The following is a 16,498-nucleotide window of genomic DNA, read 5'->3' as shown; positions in this document are numbered from 1 at the left end:
AGAACTGAACTGAAATGAACTTAAAAGTGAACTGATCTCTACTCAGCCATAACTCCAGGCCTCTGCTCTGGCTTTTAATTTTGCTGCAGGTATGTTGAATGTAACAGCATCCTGATGCCAACCAGTCTATCAGACACATCCTAGCAGACAGCCAGGGCAAACTGTTAAGGGCAGGGCACAATGCCTGTATATTCATTTATTTCTTTTAGGTTGAGGCAGCATACACAGATTTATGTTCTTAATGTGGGTCGCTAAATTAAGCACTGTTGAACTGAAATCCTTGTTAATGTCAGTGCTCATGCATGTGACTGACTGTGTGTGAATCTCTTGAAACCTTTACTGTGGCGTTTCTTCGGAGGCAGAGGCAACCAAGAAAAGAGCTCAAGGTTAGAAGAATTTGCTTTGTGTTGATTTTTTCTGGGTCTGCACTGCAGGCCTGAAGTTGTAAAAATAGTTTTTAAAAAGCTACTAAAAGTAGGCTGGTAGTTGTACAATACACAGGTCATGACGTTACCATGGCAGATCTATTTTTAATAAAGCACCCTGACCTACACCTAAATCATCAAAGGAGTTAATGGAAATAAAAACTCTGATTCAGTTTCATAGAAATGTGAAGCTGACATAAGTAACCAGCAGTCATAATACTGAAATCAGTATTATTATTTATCAGTATTACTTAGGTTTAGGCTTTACTATAAATGACTGTGCATGCTTTAATATCCGTCATGTATATTATAAAAAGGGGAAAATGGATTTTCATGCTACATTTGACTGTTATTGTGTAAACTACCTGCAAACTATGTTAATTAAATCAATTCCCCAGTGTATGTGGCCTTATTACAAATTACACTGTATTTTTTGGTGAAAATCCTCAAGCTTTATATTTTAATATATTGGATCCTGAATACTATAAATAAAAACAATGAAACATAGCTTGGAAACAGTGAACATTAAACTATTTTTGTTCTGTTATACTGTATTCTATTCATCTACTCATCTATTCATTTACTAGGTTATACGATCTCATATAAAAAGCATGTAATTTTCCAAGTTCTCCAGTTTTTCCTTTGTTTTTTGCTTTCATAATCTTCATAACTGCTAGAATGCAAGCAGTTGAAATCTGACCGATTTGTGGTTTTATTGGTTTGTTGATTGGTTTCAGTACAACTGTAGTTTACTTTTTGTTGGCAAAACAAAATATTTTGTTTCAGAGATTACAGGTGAATGAACTGAAATGCTAGATAATATTGTTACTTTTTGCAGGATACTAGTTTACAAATGTCCTATTTTCCTTTCTGTAATATATCTTGTATTTCATACATTAATTAAGATGCAAAACACTGCATTACAGTTAGAAACTGACACTTTGCATTAATGGCTGAGTGGTCAAAAGTATCCATTCACCAACTAGAGAGAGGAACTACATAAAACCACGTATAGCAGTATGACGAAAAATCGGATTCTTTATTTCACATTAGTGTCGTTCTCATCTCATTTGTCCATGTTGTACACCACATAACAAAAAGTTTCAACTTAGTAACGCAACTAGAAATCACTGACATCGAAGATTTTAAGAACAGGACTTGGAACAATAGTGCTGACAAAGATGTATTCCTTACAGCTCAGGAGAGATCCTTTAAATATTTTAGATAGTTACATAAAATAATCATTCTTCAATGACTCGTACAACTCTTGGTCCATTTTCAGCTCTGTACAAATATCAGATGAGCCATAATTTGAGCAAGAAGATTGTCATGAATATGAGAGACTTGTAATGACTGACTCTAATCTTCTAATCTAACTCTAATCTTCTCAAGGAGCCTTTATCCTTGGCAGTACTGAAAGGTTTACCATGCTTCCTTGTTTGTTCAGGAAAATCTTTTAGGTTTCTTTGTTGCTTTTGCCAAAACAAATGACTTTTGTATCTGTGATGTAAACAAAGGGAATAAAAGTGAACATTATACGTTTGTATAATGTACACTCACCTAAAGGATTATTAGGAACACCATACTAATACTGTGTTTGACCCCCTTTCGCCTTCAGAACTGCCTTAATTCTACGTGACATTGATTCAACAAGGTGCTGAAAGCATTCTTTAGAAATGTTGGCCCATATTGATAGGATAGCATCTTGCAGTTGATGGAGATTTGTGGGATGCACATCCAGGGCACGAAGCTCCCGTTCCACCACATCCCAAAGATGCTCTATTGGGTTGAGATCTGGTGACTGTGGGGGCCAGTTTAGTACAGTGAACTCATTTTCATGTTCAAGAAACCAATTTGAAATGATTCGACCTTTGTGACATGGTGCATTATCCTGCTGGAAGTAGCCATCAGAGGATGGGTACATGGTGGTCATAAAGGGATGGACATGGTCAGAAACAATGCTCAGGTAGGCCGTGGCATTTAAACGATGCCCAATTGGCACTAAGGGGCCTAAAGTGTGCCAAGAAAACATCCCCCACACCATTACACCACCACCACCAGCCTGCACAGTGGTAACAAGGCATGATGGATCCATGTTCTCATTCTGTTTACGCCAAATTCTGACTCTACCATCTGAATGTCTCAACAGAAACCGAGACTCATCAGACCAGGCAACATTTTTCCAGTCTTCAACTGTCCAATTTTGGTGAGCTTGTGCAAATTGTAGCCTCTTTTTCCTATTTGTAGTGGAGATGAGTGGTACCCGGTGGGGTCTTCTGCTGTTGTAGCCCATCCGCCTCAAGGTTGTACGTGTTGTGGCTCCACAAATGCTTTGCTGCATACCTCGGTTGTAACGAGTGGTTATTTCAGTCAAAGTTGCTCTTCTATCAGCTTGAATCAGTCGGCCCATTCTCCTCTGACCTCTAGCATCAACAAGGCATTTTCGCCCACAGGACTGCCGCATACTGGATGTTTTTCCCTTTTCACACCATTCTTTGTAAACCCTAGAAATGGTTGTGCATGAAAATCCCAGTAACTGAGCAGATTGTGAAATACTCAGACCGGCCCGTCTGGCACCAACAACCATGCCACGCTCAAAATTGCTTAAATCACCTTTCTTTCCCATTCAGACATTCAGTTTGGAGTTCAGGAGATTGTCTTGACCAGGACCACACCCCTAAATGCATTGAAGCAACTGCCATGTGATTGGTTGGTTAGATAATTGCATTAATGAGAAATTGAACAGGTGTTCCTAATAATCCTTTAGGTGAGTGTATGTTATAACATGAAACACCAATGTATCAAAGCATTTCAGTTCAGGATTTCTTAAGGTTTCCTAAGCCTGTGAGGTGAGATGAAGGAGAATCCTTTTCTCTAAATGAAAATAGGATACAGAGCAACAGTACACTAATAAGGTGTCCCACCGTTTGATCGCTGCAGCATGTTTGGATAAGCTTGGATATGACAAAAAAGAGCTGCCACCGCAGATCAGAGAAAAGCATAATTGTAAAAGAACATGGAAAAATAATTCACTACATGAATCTATTCTCGGTTTCTGCTATTATTAAACACTTTATTTCAAGTAATTGGTGCTGCCTTTGTGTTGTCCACAGTGACACTCTTTAAGAGTGCAGGAAAACAGCCAAAGAGGAGCTAAATTAATGCAGGAGTCTAGCTGGCAGGACAGAAACTGTAACAATAGTTATGTGAGTTTGCTGAAACAGTAATGAACAGAGAACCTAATGGTCAAAAATGTAGTGTTATAAATAGAGGTCATGTAAGTTCTAGCAAGCTGTGCCTTGAAAAATCTTATATGGCTTTCCTGTCCTCTGAGATGACGTCTTATTCTAAAGCGCTGTTAAAATTAAATGCATGTACTGCCCCCAAAAAAGGAGAATAGTGTAATATATTTTCATACTCTTGGCTGGTGATTTTATCTTAATTCTGAAAGCCCCTATTCATCAGTAACAGGCAGCTGGTACAAGACAAACATTAAGCTCCCTGGAGCTTTATCTGAGCCAGAATTATTTTGAAACAAAATGAAATTGAGAATAACATTTGACAAGAATGTAAATTTACAAGAGTTGCGGTTTACATTGAAAGTGTTCCACATCACGTAGTTTGACAGGCAGGGCAGGTGTCACCATGCAAAAGCATGTCCAGCACACCGCTGGAGGTTATATCCATTGTTGTGAGCCTTACTTGCACATTTCATTTTGTTTTATGTTGATTTTAGGAGTTATTTTATTTGCTCAGCTTCCCCAAAAAGACAAGAGAACCAGAGCAGATGAAAGTTGCCATCAAAGCTTGTCAACATTGATAGTCAGGAAGATGTCCCTTGGTCACAAACGGCCAGTAACTGAACACACTGAAATCCATTAGGACTCTGTGGAAGTGAAAACAGTCAACAGTAAAATGACAAGGAAAACCCAATGTGAATAATTTTGGACACACCCAGATCCTACTGTTTTAGTGCTTATGTTTGCTAATGTCAAGTAATTTGAAATAGTAACATGTCATTCCCTATAGATCTGTTACAACAAAGCTACACTGAATTAACACTAACAAGTCTATATCTAGTTGGAAGGCCCTTGTTTTGTTACAATTTGTAAGCAGTATTTGGAAGCACTGCTGAAACAATGCATAAGAGGTCAAAAAATTGCTGGTATATCCAACATAGCACGATACTGGAATTGAAGGATAGGTATGTCTTGGACAGTAAAATATATCAGTCTTCAATCTGAGGTTATGGTAGTTTGTCATTTATAAAATATGTGTTTAAGTAAATATGTAATTTTTGTGGTATGTATTTTAGTTGTGGAATACTTCCCATGTCAACCAACAAAACATTTATTGTCAAAGTATGTCATTCTCAAAATGCGAGTTCAAAATCTGTTTTGCTCATAAAAGAATTGCAGGCCTGTCTCTACCTATCTATTTCTACAGTTCTAAATCTAAAATGCTTCAGGGATAAATATCTATTTTTCTTGATATACATTTGTCAGTCCAAGGGCGGTCATTCAAACAGAACCCATGACCACAGAGTAAGTACTCCATTACATGTATTTGTTCAAGGTTATTGTAGGGGAGATAAGAAAGTAACAGCTTGATTTAAAAAAAAATGCCTGTTGTAGTAACCTCAATGAGGACATTGACAGAGCTGTTGGGTAAAATGCAGTTTGAAATACTGTTCTTATATATGCATCTTTCATGAAATATCAATATTAAAAACAAAAAATATTTCTATACTTTAAACAGCCTTCTGTTTTCAAAATAAGCAAGCATATCTCAGCGTGGTGAATACGTATTCACAACAGGGCAAATAAAGATTGAGATTTCAATACAAGTAATTATCCTCCTGAGATCTGCATATGTTCTAATGAAATATATTGCATTGAGTTAGTTTGAGGTTGTGAGCGAGACACTGTTGTGCAATCTGATCAACAAAGTAACTGAACTGAGGGTGGCGGGCTTGTTAATTGATTGCGAGTGATCTGGGAGGACCTGAGGCGAGCTGCAGGATTGACTGAGAAACCACACATTGCAACTGTCAATGTTGTTTGTGTCCTGGATGAGAGACAATATTCCAACTCCTTCGGGGCCTGGGGACATTTCAAGCAGTCACATGTGAACACAGTACTCTGCCCAAACACTGCCGAATGCAATCTGCCGACAACAGCACTTCCAACAAACTATTTTTAAAAAGTAACTTTGACATCAATTGCATTTCCATACAAGCATATTCACTTTCCATCGTTCCTTCCTGACAAGGCTTCAGAATAACATGAACTCATCCTGTGATCTTTTTCTCAAGACCCACTACTGGCAGTACTGAATTATTTGTCGTTTTCCTTCAGTCCAAGAGTAACTTCTGAAAAAAGGTGCATCGGTGAAATCAGTCCGATACGGTAGAAATGTACAGCAATAACACTGAGAAAATAAAGGGTTAATTTAAATGCAGTGGTGTGTCTGTAAAGTTTTGGTAACACGTGTAGTTTTGTTTTACATAACTAGAAAATAAAGTAAAAACTATGTATGGCCTCAGACAGGATTGACATGTACTTAAATATTTATCTTTTTCATGAAGGCATTTATGTTCCACTAGAGAATTATCCTATAATCCTATAATGCATCTCATTACACTGTCTTTGGTTCTTTTAACACACAACCCAGTCTTTGGCAGTTTGCAATTCCATTGTTATATCAAAACTATGCAAAGATAATTGAATAGTCTCCTCTATCTTTAGATGCCGCTGGGCTGAATCTGTCATAAACACAACTGTGAACAGCAAAAGTGAAGCATCACTTCCATTAGCAGGAAATTTATAACCAAATAAAATCCCACTTAAATTAAAACGTAATGTAACTTTTCCATTAGTTTCTAATTTCTCTGTCTTACATGGATTCACACTACGAGCACACACTTGCCAGAACTTCAGACTTAGAAAGCACAATCTCTTTTCATTTGAGTTTAATTATCAACTCATTTTCTGCCAGTAGACAGATGGCTTTCAGATTGAAGGACCTAGAATGTGCAACTGTCTTTTGCCAAAGAGATCCTGAGAGAATTAAGCGAAGCATAAACAGAGCACAAATATATATGCTTCAGCGTGCCATATAATGAGTATAGACTGCACATAAACATATATAAAAAGGTTTGTGATCTGTGACATGAGAGGTGCATTCCTCCTGTTTATATCAAAATGTAACATTCTGTATTTCAAACAGTATTTAAAAAATATATAAAAGAAAATAAATTCCAACAATTACTACAGATTCTGCTGGAATTTGGGCTTGTCAGAACTCAGTCCCTGAAACAATGAAAACTGAAATCACAGGCAATTAATTCTTTATCTGGGTAACGCTTATGTCAAAAGCATTATAAGTTTATAATACAGCTTTAATGTTTAATGGATAAAGATGTCTGCCAAATAAAATATTAACACTCTACTGTATTCCCTCTGCAAAGATTTACAATACTTCAGGACAGTATTACCGAACAAAACAAAATGTACAAAAAATGAATAACAATCTGTACAAAAACATTAATCTTAGGATAAAATGTATTTCAAGTGCTGAAAAATAAATACATCTCCACTCTCCACTCCACTTCTGTATGAATAACAAAATTAATTGAAAACAACAATTAATGATTGTCATTTTGATTTGAATATCTAATATGGACACTGCATATATATATATATATATATATATATATATATATATATGAGTGAGAAAGAGAGAGAGAGAAAGATTGTGTTTTGTTTGTTTGTAGCTTGAAACAATATGGAGAAACGCCCACCCTGACAGAAGAACGTGCTCTGAGAAAAGAACAAAAGGAAACATAAATAAGTAATCACCCGTATCCACACATCGCTGTGGTCATTTATTGAGCTGTGAGATTTACATGTAAATACCTTCAGGCTTTCAGGAAGAAAAGAAAACAGATTGAATTGCTACACATTGTAAACCTAGACAACATAACCACCTTGAGTCTGAAGTTACTTCTGAAATGGAAATGGTAAGAAGCTGGGGTGACCTCTCTCTGCTGAAATGGGTTTGCAACGGGATCCTAGATACAGGTTAACATACTCGCTCTGTCGTACATAATATAAACCACTTTCTGAAAACCAGACTCAGAAAAATGCATGGTCCATGTACCATGTAAAACATAATGCCAGTTTCTTGAATTACATATTACTTACTTTGATATGCAAAGTATGCTTTTAAAACATCTTCAGACTCGGGGTTGTTTTTGTTCTCAGAGTAAGTCCTCTATAGTTGTTCCAGCAGTTTGTTTGGCTGAAGTCCTCAACCTTAATGTGTTTAATACATTAGGTGGTTTTGACAAATGCATTTCAAAAGCCATTACTGGTAGCTTTAAGCTACTGAGACAGATGTCTTTATTAGCTACCAAACAACATTTTAATGGGTAGTAAGAATTGGAGGCTGTGAGATATTGGTTGGGTTTGTATCCGAGTGAACGTGTTCAGGGGTTCTTGCGAGTGAAGCACATTAATTAACTTCTTTTAAAGCCTCACATGTTTCGGAACCAAAATTGTATATTTTTAATTTGACACTTAATTGAAAGAATAGCGCATCCTGCTTTTCCTGAAAAGACTGGAACCTATTCTGAATTCACTGATAGCTCCGCCGCAAAATATGGCCTGCTTTTTCACCCATCCCTCTTTAAAGAAATCACTTAACTACTTTCTCTTATGTATCTGTGTATCATCTGTACACAAAACCATTAGAGACCCTCTGAAGCAATAAGCTACTGGCAGTCAATTCCATTAATGCTCAGCAGTTGCCCTTTCCCAATGTGTTTCTGTTATTGAAGAACATATATTTTGGGCCGCCAGTGTTGACTACTCAAACACAAATTCAGGGAGCTTTTCATTAACATTTTCATTTTAAAGACTAAATGGTATTTATTTGTATTCCCATGATGTTGCTACAGTCCTGGTTATGCGTGTGGCACTACAGGTTTTACATCTTTAAACTCATCATAACAATACAAGTTCTTTGTTTCATGCTATTTTATGTTCTTCAGTGAGTGAATGACATGGGCATGAAAGACACGTATTAACCTGACAGAGTTAGCTAGGTTCCCATATCTCTAATAGGATCCCTTGTGTTTCATTTTTAAAGCCTCATGTGTTTCTTACTTCCTCCTCATTGATTTCCTATGAAACATGTTGAGTAGTAGAACACTCTCTAACCTACATCATATTTTTACTTCTAGATCATGGAACTTCTACCACAAAAATACTGAAATATAGGATCTGACAAGTACTGCCTCTACTGTAGCTGCAGTCTGTAGACATATTTCTCTTTTCGTTTTTCTCTTTGTCAACAAGTTAATATCCAATGTGGCAAAGCATTCAGTAGAGTTTTTCCCCCATGTGCAACAAGGCTTAGATATCAGGTGTTAAGTAAAATCACTTTCTAGGAATCTGCAGATAGTGTCAACATAGGATTCATGCATGTGAGTTGTAGAAATATCACTTTGTTAAAGTCAATGTAAAAATATCAGGTCAGGTTTCTGCTAAAGTTAGCTTTATTAGCTCTTAACTCATTCAGGAGTAAGCAAGACACCGAGTGTGTTTTGTTGTCATCTTTTTAATTTCTGCGTTAAGTGCTCTTTAAATATAATCCGCTGTGAGTGGATTGTAAGTGCAGTATTGAACTGAGTAAACTAATCATACGGTGGAATCTAGAGTAGAGAGGGAAAAGGAGTGTCTTCACATATTTAGGATGCTCATATATTGTATATTATGGTCAACTGATATTCTCACAAGCAAGTACTGTCCTATTTGATATTTATTATTCATTCTTTTACATTTTTCAATGGGTTTTCACACATTTAGACGCTGCATTCACACAGAAGTGTTATAACTGACTATTATATATTGAAGAGATGAGTGGGTGCTGGAGGGGGGTGTTATGGCACTGACTGGGATATAACTGCCTCCAGTTAAGGGTACAGGAGCATGAGTTAGAGTAGAAAGATGGCCATCCATCCATCCCGAGTGCTGTGCACATTTAAGTAAATCCTTGCTTCTGCCTGAGTAATCACACGGGAGATTCTCAGGTTACTGCCAAAATGCATTTGTGCACGTCTGCTCGTATCAGGCTCACATGAAAAATTGGGTCTCAACTGGATTTGTCATTGTTTGCCATGAGCGAGTGATAGTTAAAGCTGCGGGCTCCCTGTTTTACACAATGCAAGCACATGCAAGAATGCTTTTTCTTGGTCTGTTCTGTATTTGTATTTGTCATTATTTGCAATGCTTGTTTTTTTGCCGTTTTTGGATCCTTATTAAATGTTTTCTTCCCTCACTGGGATTTGTATTTATTGAAAACATATATTTCACATTTTTTAGCTCCCCAGTCTATTTGTTTTCTAATTTGAACATAATGAACAGTACCATTGTCTCTTTGTACAGTACAGTTGATGCCTAAATAGAGGATAAGGTAGAAAGATAGCTCTGTCAGCAATCTGCTATTATCAGCACTATGGAGTTCCAATGCCTTCCTAATAAGTGGTTGAAATGGAATGTATTAGGATTTTCAAAATCTTTTGAGAGAGCCATGAAATATGTGCTTACAATTAAAATCTAAACTTAAATGTCATCCAAACCCTGCAGAATTCATTCATAATGCTTTGCCCCAGTGCATCGCGTTAGAAAAAAGCAAGTAATTGGTCTTGATACATTTCATGTGTCAAATACACATTCTCACACAATATACAAAATATGAAGAGGCTGTTGTGGGAAACAATGATCCATAGCCCTCCAATGGCTGTGTGATATAGCGAAGGCAACCCTATTAATCAACTAGGGTTTTTGTTCCCCCCACAATTCCCCACACAATGTTCTATGCATTTTACAGTGTGCATTGTGTCAGGTTTGTTATGGATTTGATTACGTCCTTGTATAATTATTACAGACTCAGATGCCTGCTTTTAAATATATAATCTTAATGTACCCATGGGACCTACCACCAATTACTAAATCATGCCGTAACTAAATTATTTGTAACTTAAAGAAAAGTCAGTCATTGTATTACAGTAAGAGCTTATTTTTTGCAATCTCAGAAAAAACATTTGCTTTTGAAGATCCAGTGAACTCTTTTCAAAGAAACTCTGAATATAAAATCTAATGTAACAACTTTCTTACAACATATAAGATCCTTTGTGCTTTGTAGTTTTTAACATGCTGAAGTTTGTAATTATTTATAAAAATGTAAATGCATAGCAGAAATACCGTTCCCCGGCAGAGAATCGCTGACTAGAGGTGACTGTCATAATTTGGATTGTGCTGTAAGCAAGTTATAAGCACTTTTGCTGAGAGATGGGCGTTTGCATATTTATAAATGTGAGGTTTGGAATGTGAAAAAGTTTCATGCTGTAATCTCAACATAAAATATTTAAAGTTTCTCTAGAAAGTGTCCATCTGCATTCAAATTTAATTAAAGTTTCTGGTCTCCTTTCTTGTCTCCTTCACAGATCCCTGTCATGGGAGGAGCCTTCATGGACTCACCCAATGATGATTACAGCGCAGATCACTCTTTGTTCAACTCCTCGGCAAGTGTCCACGCTGCTGCGATTACGGCCCAGAATCAACAGGAAGAGGCGCACTCAGTCTCCAGTGATGCAATCTGGCTTTGGATTGCCATTATTGCTACAATTGGAAATATTGTGGTTGTAGGGGTTGTCTATGCCTTCACCTTCTGAACACCAGAGCACACCAATATCTGGTCAACTGTGGACTTCCTGCTGTGGACTTCCTTTGAAGTTGAATTCTAGACATGGTAGCATGCATGAAATACTCCATTTAAAATGACTGGAAGATACAGTGAAGTGAGACACCATATGTAACTGTGATGGATCTCCATACTATAGTCTACTACGTTTAAAGTTTCATTTTGAATAGTTTCTGTCCTCACGTGCCAGTTTTGGACTATGGCGTTCAAACTATTTCTTGTAGAATAAACACTTTTTTTATTATTATTATTATTATTTTTGTTTTTTACATTTCTGAACTCTTACATCTGAAGAAGCTTGACACATTCCAGTGAATCACACAGTATCTGAACAAATTAAACAAAAAAACCTGCCAAGATGAATGCTGATTTAAATGAGGAGAGGTGAAATGAATAGTTTAGGCTGAAAATATAGTCTACCAACTAAAAAAACTAAAAACTAAAAAAACAGTTTGCATCATGTAGTGCACCAAGGGAATGGTTAATAATACCTGCCAAAGATTATAAAAGGTAGAAGAATGCTGTAACAGAGTTATTCTACAACAGATGTACATATTATATAAATGTCTAACTGTATCATTTACGAAAACATTATTCAAACCTAGCTTTAAAGTGTACATGTATTCACTCTTAATATGATGTTTTCAACCGCACATGTGGAGCACACTGTCAAATAGTTTTCCTTTCATTCCAGGCTGCTCTGTGTGCAATAATGACAATCTTTCTATTTTAAAAGTGAGTATCTATATCGTTTGTACAACATTTAGATTGATCAAATCTAGCTTTAAAATGCTCTGTGTGCACTAATAGTTTCTTGTGGTCTCAACATAACAACTAGTGCATCCATATCGCTTTACTCTTTTGCTGCATAAGACTGCTTCGTCAGCAGAAAAAAGAAGACAATCTTTTTTAATACAATCTAAGATGCACGCCATCATTTTGTAATCAGTCAAAATCGTAACAGAATATGCCGACTGAATACTCATGTACAAGTTTTCAGTTATTAAATATGTTTCTACTAAACAGCCTTTATCTTAGGGGTCTTCGGACTAATAACATCCCCCATGTTTATAGGGGTATACAGTTAGTATACCAGGTTACCTTAAAAGTCAAAAAGCTACACCATGATTCCCAATGCAGAACAAAAAGAACAATGTGACTTTTAGATTATTTAAACTTTTTCGTTTTTCATTTTGTTTCATTTAATTGGTTATATTTGTAAATTAAAGTCAATTACAAGGGAAATTATAATAAGGCACACTGTACAGGAGGCATATGTTGTCATGACAATTAAACCACCTCTTTGAAATTATTTGCAGCCCCCCCCCCCCCCCCCAAGCAAAAGGGGTATGTCTTGCAGTAGGTGCATCTCTGTTATGATTTTTGAATTTCACAAATCTGAAGGTTATGCTCTGACAGGTACTTTAATCCTTCCACTCACTGGGAGTGCTGGGAGTCTGGCCTTTGCATAAAATCAGTTTACATTCATGTAAATCAGTATACATTCACATCAAGAACTCACACCACTCCACCCCCACTGTAGCTTGTTTACACTGTACGTTTGGATGTGCTTTTGATTTGACAGCAGGCACAAAAGCAAAAATAACTTCAGAAATCACAAAGATTATTAACTCCATCCAGTGGGGGTATTGTTATTCAAAGGTTAATCAAATGACACTCAGTTTCAGTGTTTTGTCTTTACTGCGCCTTCTTCTAGGGCACTGATTTCTTGATAATCAACGCTAAGTTTCTGTGTGAACGTCAACAAATAACGTATTTGAGGATTTACGTATCTCGTCGTCAGCTTTGTCACTTTCATGTCTTTAGAAGCAAGGGAGTAAAGTTAACTATTGTATCTTACAGTCAAATATATCCTGTCTAGTTTTCAGCAATTAATCAACTGATAGTGTTTTTATTTTGTTTGCTTCGTTTGTTTATTTTTATAAATATCATTCTGAAGAAGTAAACAAAATGAGGTTTCAAATAATTTCCTGGTTATGATCGTCGCAATGAATGTTACGACGATCACGTTTAAGACATGGTTTTTGTTTTCAAATGATTTTCAATGTTTTAAATAATATTTTTTGTAATTATCAATTACTTAATTATTTTTGTAATTACTAAAAACTTAAGCTAAACTTAAAATAAACAATGTCTGTAAAAAAGATGGTTGAAATCCATATGAATGACTGACAGATATACAGTCAAATCAGGTTACATATATCTTCAGATTCTGTTAGCTTTGCAGTGTATAATCTCTCTCCATGTTTAAACTATACTCTGCTTATATTTAATATGTGAAGAGAATAACAATTGTGTTTTTTTTGTTTATTTGTTTGTTTTGTTCATATTTCGTGGTGGGATTTTTATTTCTGAATACATTCTGAAGAACAATAAAGTTTATAATCTTTCTGTAAGTACCTTATGTAAATAGCCACATATTTTGAGGAGAAAAAGATATAAAGGTTATTACTACTGCAAATATGAGATATTTGCTTATATAACAGGCTTAGTGAAAAATGCTGACATTTTAGAGTATTTGTAGAACATTTTATCAGAGCATATATTAAATAGAAATAAAAGATTTGTACGAGAAAGCTTTGGGTAGGATGTGCTGTACATACCTGAAGGAAGTTTATAATAGTGTTGAGAATTAAGGTCTTAAGAAGACCTATTATTTTTAATATGAGTTGGGTGGCAACGTGTTAAAACGCATTGTACTTCTCTTACACAGGAATATCTTTTTTGTAACTTAAGTACTTATTAATAAACGTTCATTATTAAATGTTACTTCTGTAGATGTCGTGCTTCTTGGAAATTAGTCATTACCAGCTGTTAAAAAGAGTACACACACACACCTACATATGCATATGCAATAGAAAATAATGTCACAATGATGTATTGAACTGTATAATTAACGTGTTTTGACTAATTGTCTAATTTGAACATCAGATTTCACTACTCGGGCAAATCCAAAGACAATAAGATATTTTGTTATCACAAATTAATGGCATTACTTTATTATTCTGTTCTGCTGCAGTTTTAAGTCTTAAATCATTATTTGTGGGGATGAATAATAAAACAATCAAACACATGTTTAGTGTAATGAAAGTCAATAGATTTAGTTTAAGAAGTTTAAATGACACAATGTGTAAATTACAATTACCTAAATTATGTAAAAAGTATAAGCGATTTATCATCTACAACTTAAGATGTCAAGACTGGAAACGTTCAGAGAGTGGGGAGTGGATTAAATGGAAAAATGGATAGTACGGACCCTGAGGTATTGTAACAACTTTGAATTTTGAAAATCCCTCTTGTAACTATATGCATTCTAAAGTCATTTTAGACACGGCCAGCAATGTACACTAAAACTTCAAAGTGTTAAGTGTTATATTCCCCATGGCAATCCTGCATGAATAAACATTCAATGAGGCAGAAAGTCTTGATAACAGAATTACTGGATTGAAATAATACACTTAAAAGACTTTTTTGAACATGTCAAGTCACTTTTCCGTTGAGCACAAGGCAATTGCCTTTGTACATTTACATCAAAGAGGAAGAAAGCTCAGGACAAGATAGGCGCCCTGCAGAACATTCATGCCTGGTTGTCTATATTACTGTGTGTCACAGTTCAAAAGGCTGAAGTGATTTGGAAGGTTACTGTGAACTAAATAAATGAGATGAGCCATCAAACGTGGCTATTTCATGACAATAATATTGGCTTGTCGACTGTAAAATTACTTCCAGTTCTAGTTATGATTTATGTATCTATGTTGTGTGGACTTATATAAGCTCCAGCTGCTTTTATACAACTTACAAATGTTTTTAAATGCACCACAAATACCTGATTATTATGATGAAATGAAACTGGCCTTATGCGTCAGACAATATTTTTCACACCTCTGACAGGGAAGACGCACAAGTCAATACACATGTGGCTTGCAAGTGTTTTCTCATCCAATCCTTACTGACAGTACTGTTGTAAGGTGGCGAATATGCTAATAAACACTACTCATTTAGACACCTTCATCAAAATATGTCAGGTCAGGTGAAGGAAGAAAAACAATTGGGCGACCCTGAATGTGATAGAACAAGGTCTGTGCAATATGACAGAGCAGTGGCGTGTTTGGAAGTACATAAAACAACTCTAAAATAAATTATAGTTATATTATAGACCTAATAGTTCCTCCAGATTTTATTCAAATTCAACATGTTCTGTGGTCTGCCTTCACTAAAACTAGTTAAAATGTAGGATTCTAACAGTTACAGGAAAAGAGAGAAATTAAAATCTCATACTGTTTTGAACTTTTGGTGACCTTTTTTTGTCTGTAAGCTGTGCAGAGCTGGCACCATAAAATAACTAGATTGACAGCTTTGCCAACCTTCTCTGCACCCTCTGACAGATCTCGTTAGATATTCTTCAATATCCTGCAGGAACCCAGGGAGTCCAGGCTGTATTACAGACAAGCCTTCCTAGTAACAAAAGAGCATGTGCAGAATAGACACTGTGGCACTAGAAGCAAAGTTCTCTCCATCCAGGTTTATCGATTTATCACAGATCACAGTCTGTCTGTATGCAGGTCACACATTTTCATTTAAGTCCTGTACTTAACTGTACTGACCTTTCCAATTTTTGCTCCCATACTGAATCCATTTGCAGGATCTGAAATGTCAACACAAGTAAACATGAACTGTTATTATCATTATTACTATTAAACATTATTATTGTTATTAAACAGCAGCTGATTGTAATTAGTTGATATTATAGTTTAAACGTTTCTTATTTGAAAAGCTTTTGATAAAAGGGATGACATAAGTGCTTTTTTTTTATCACTGCTGCACTTTGGCCTTCGTAATTATGCAAGATTTACATAATTTACAACAATCTGATACTGAAAAGTAAAATGTTTTGTATTTTGTGCTTAGGAAAGGAGGTAAAAAGATTGAAATGTCAATATCAAAATTTATGTCAGGATCGCCTATAACAGGTTAACAAAACAATACATCCACCCAGATACATTTCAAACACTTAAGTGTATCAGGAAGAGGTCAAACATCTGGCGGAAATGTTTCATTTCAACAGTGGTAAATGTTTTCTTAAATCGGTTTTAGCAGATTGTCTGGGAATCTTTTATTTTCTTCTGTAAATGATGCAAACCCACTGGCATATGAAGCAGAAACATGTATCACACTCCTCACAAACAGTTGTGCCAGTCCTCCATTGTGATGGGAAATCTACTCGGGTCATGTTCCTGTGGCACAGTGCCATCATGCACACAGCTGTTATTCATTAATCCTGATGG

General features: G+C 35.9%; 1 protein-coding gene across 1 annotated transcript in view; it reads left to right on the top strand.

Annotated features, from left to right (window-relative positions):
* Window positions 1–13,982, top strand: part of LOC136717147 (uncharacterized protein C14orf132) — a 37,050-nt gene extending 23,068 nt beyond the window's left edge. The window contains exon 2 of the mRNA XM_066694630.1: window positions 10,936–13,982. Within this exon, the coding sequence (XP_066550727.1) occupies window positions 10,936–11,163 (228 nt within the window). The 3' untranslated portion in view covers window positions 11,164–13,982. The remainder of the gene's footprint in view (window positions 1–10,935) is intronic.
* Window positions 13,983–16,498: the final 2,516 nt, after the last annotated feature.

The sequence above is a fragment of the Amia ocellicauda genome, chromosome 21 (genome assembly GCF_036373705.1).
Source record: "Amia ocellicauda isolate fAmiCal2 chromosome 21, fAmiCal2.hap1, whole genome shotgun sequence".
NCBI lineage: Eukaryota > Metazoa > Chordata > Actinopteri > Amiiformes > Amiidae > Amia > Amia ocellicauda.
This window is presented reverse-complemented; position numbering and strand designations above follow the sequence as displayed.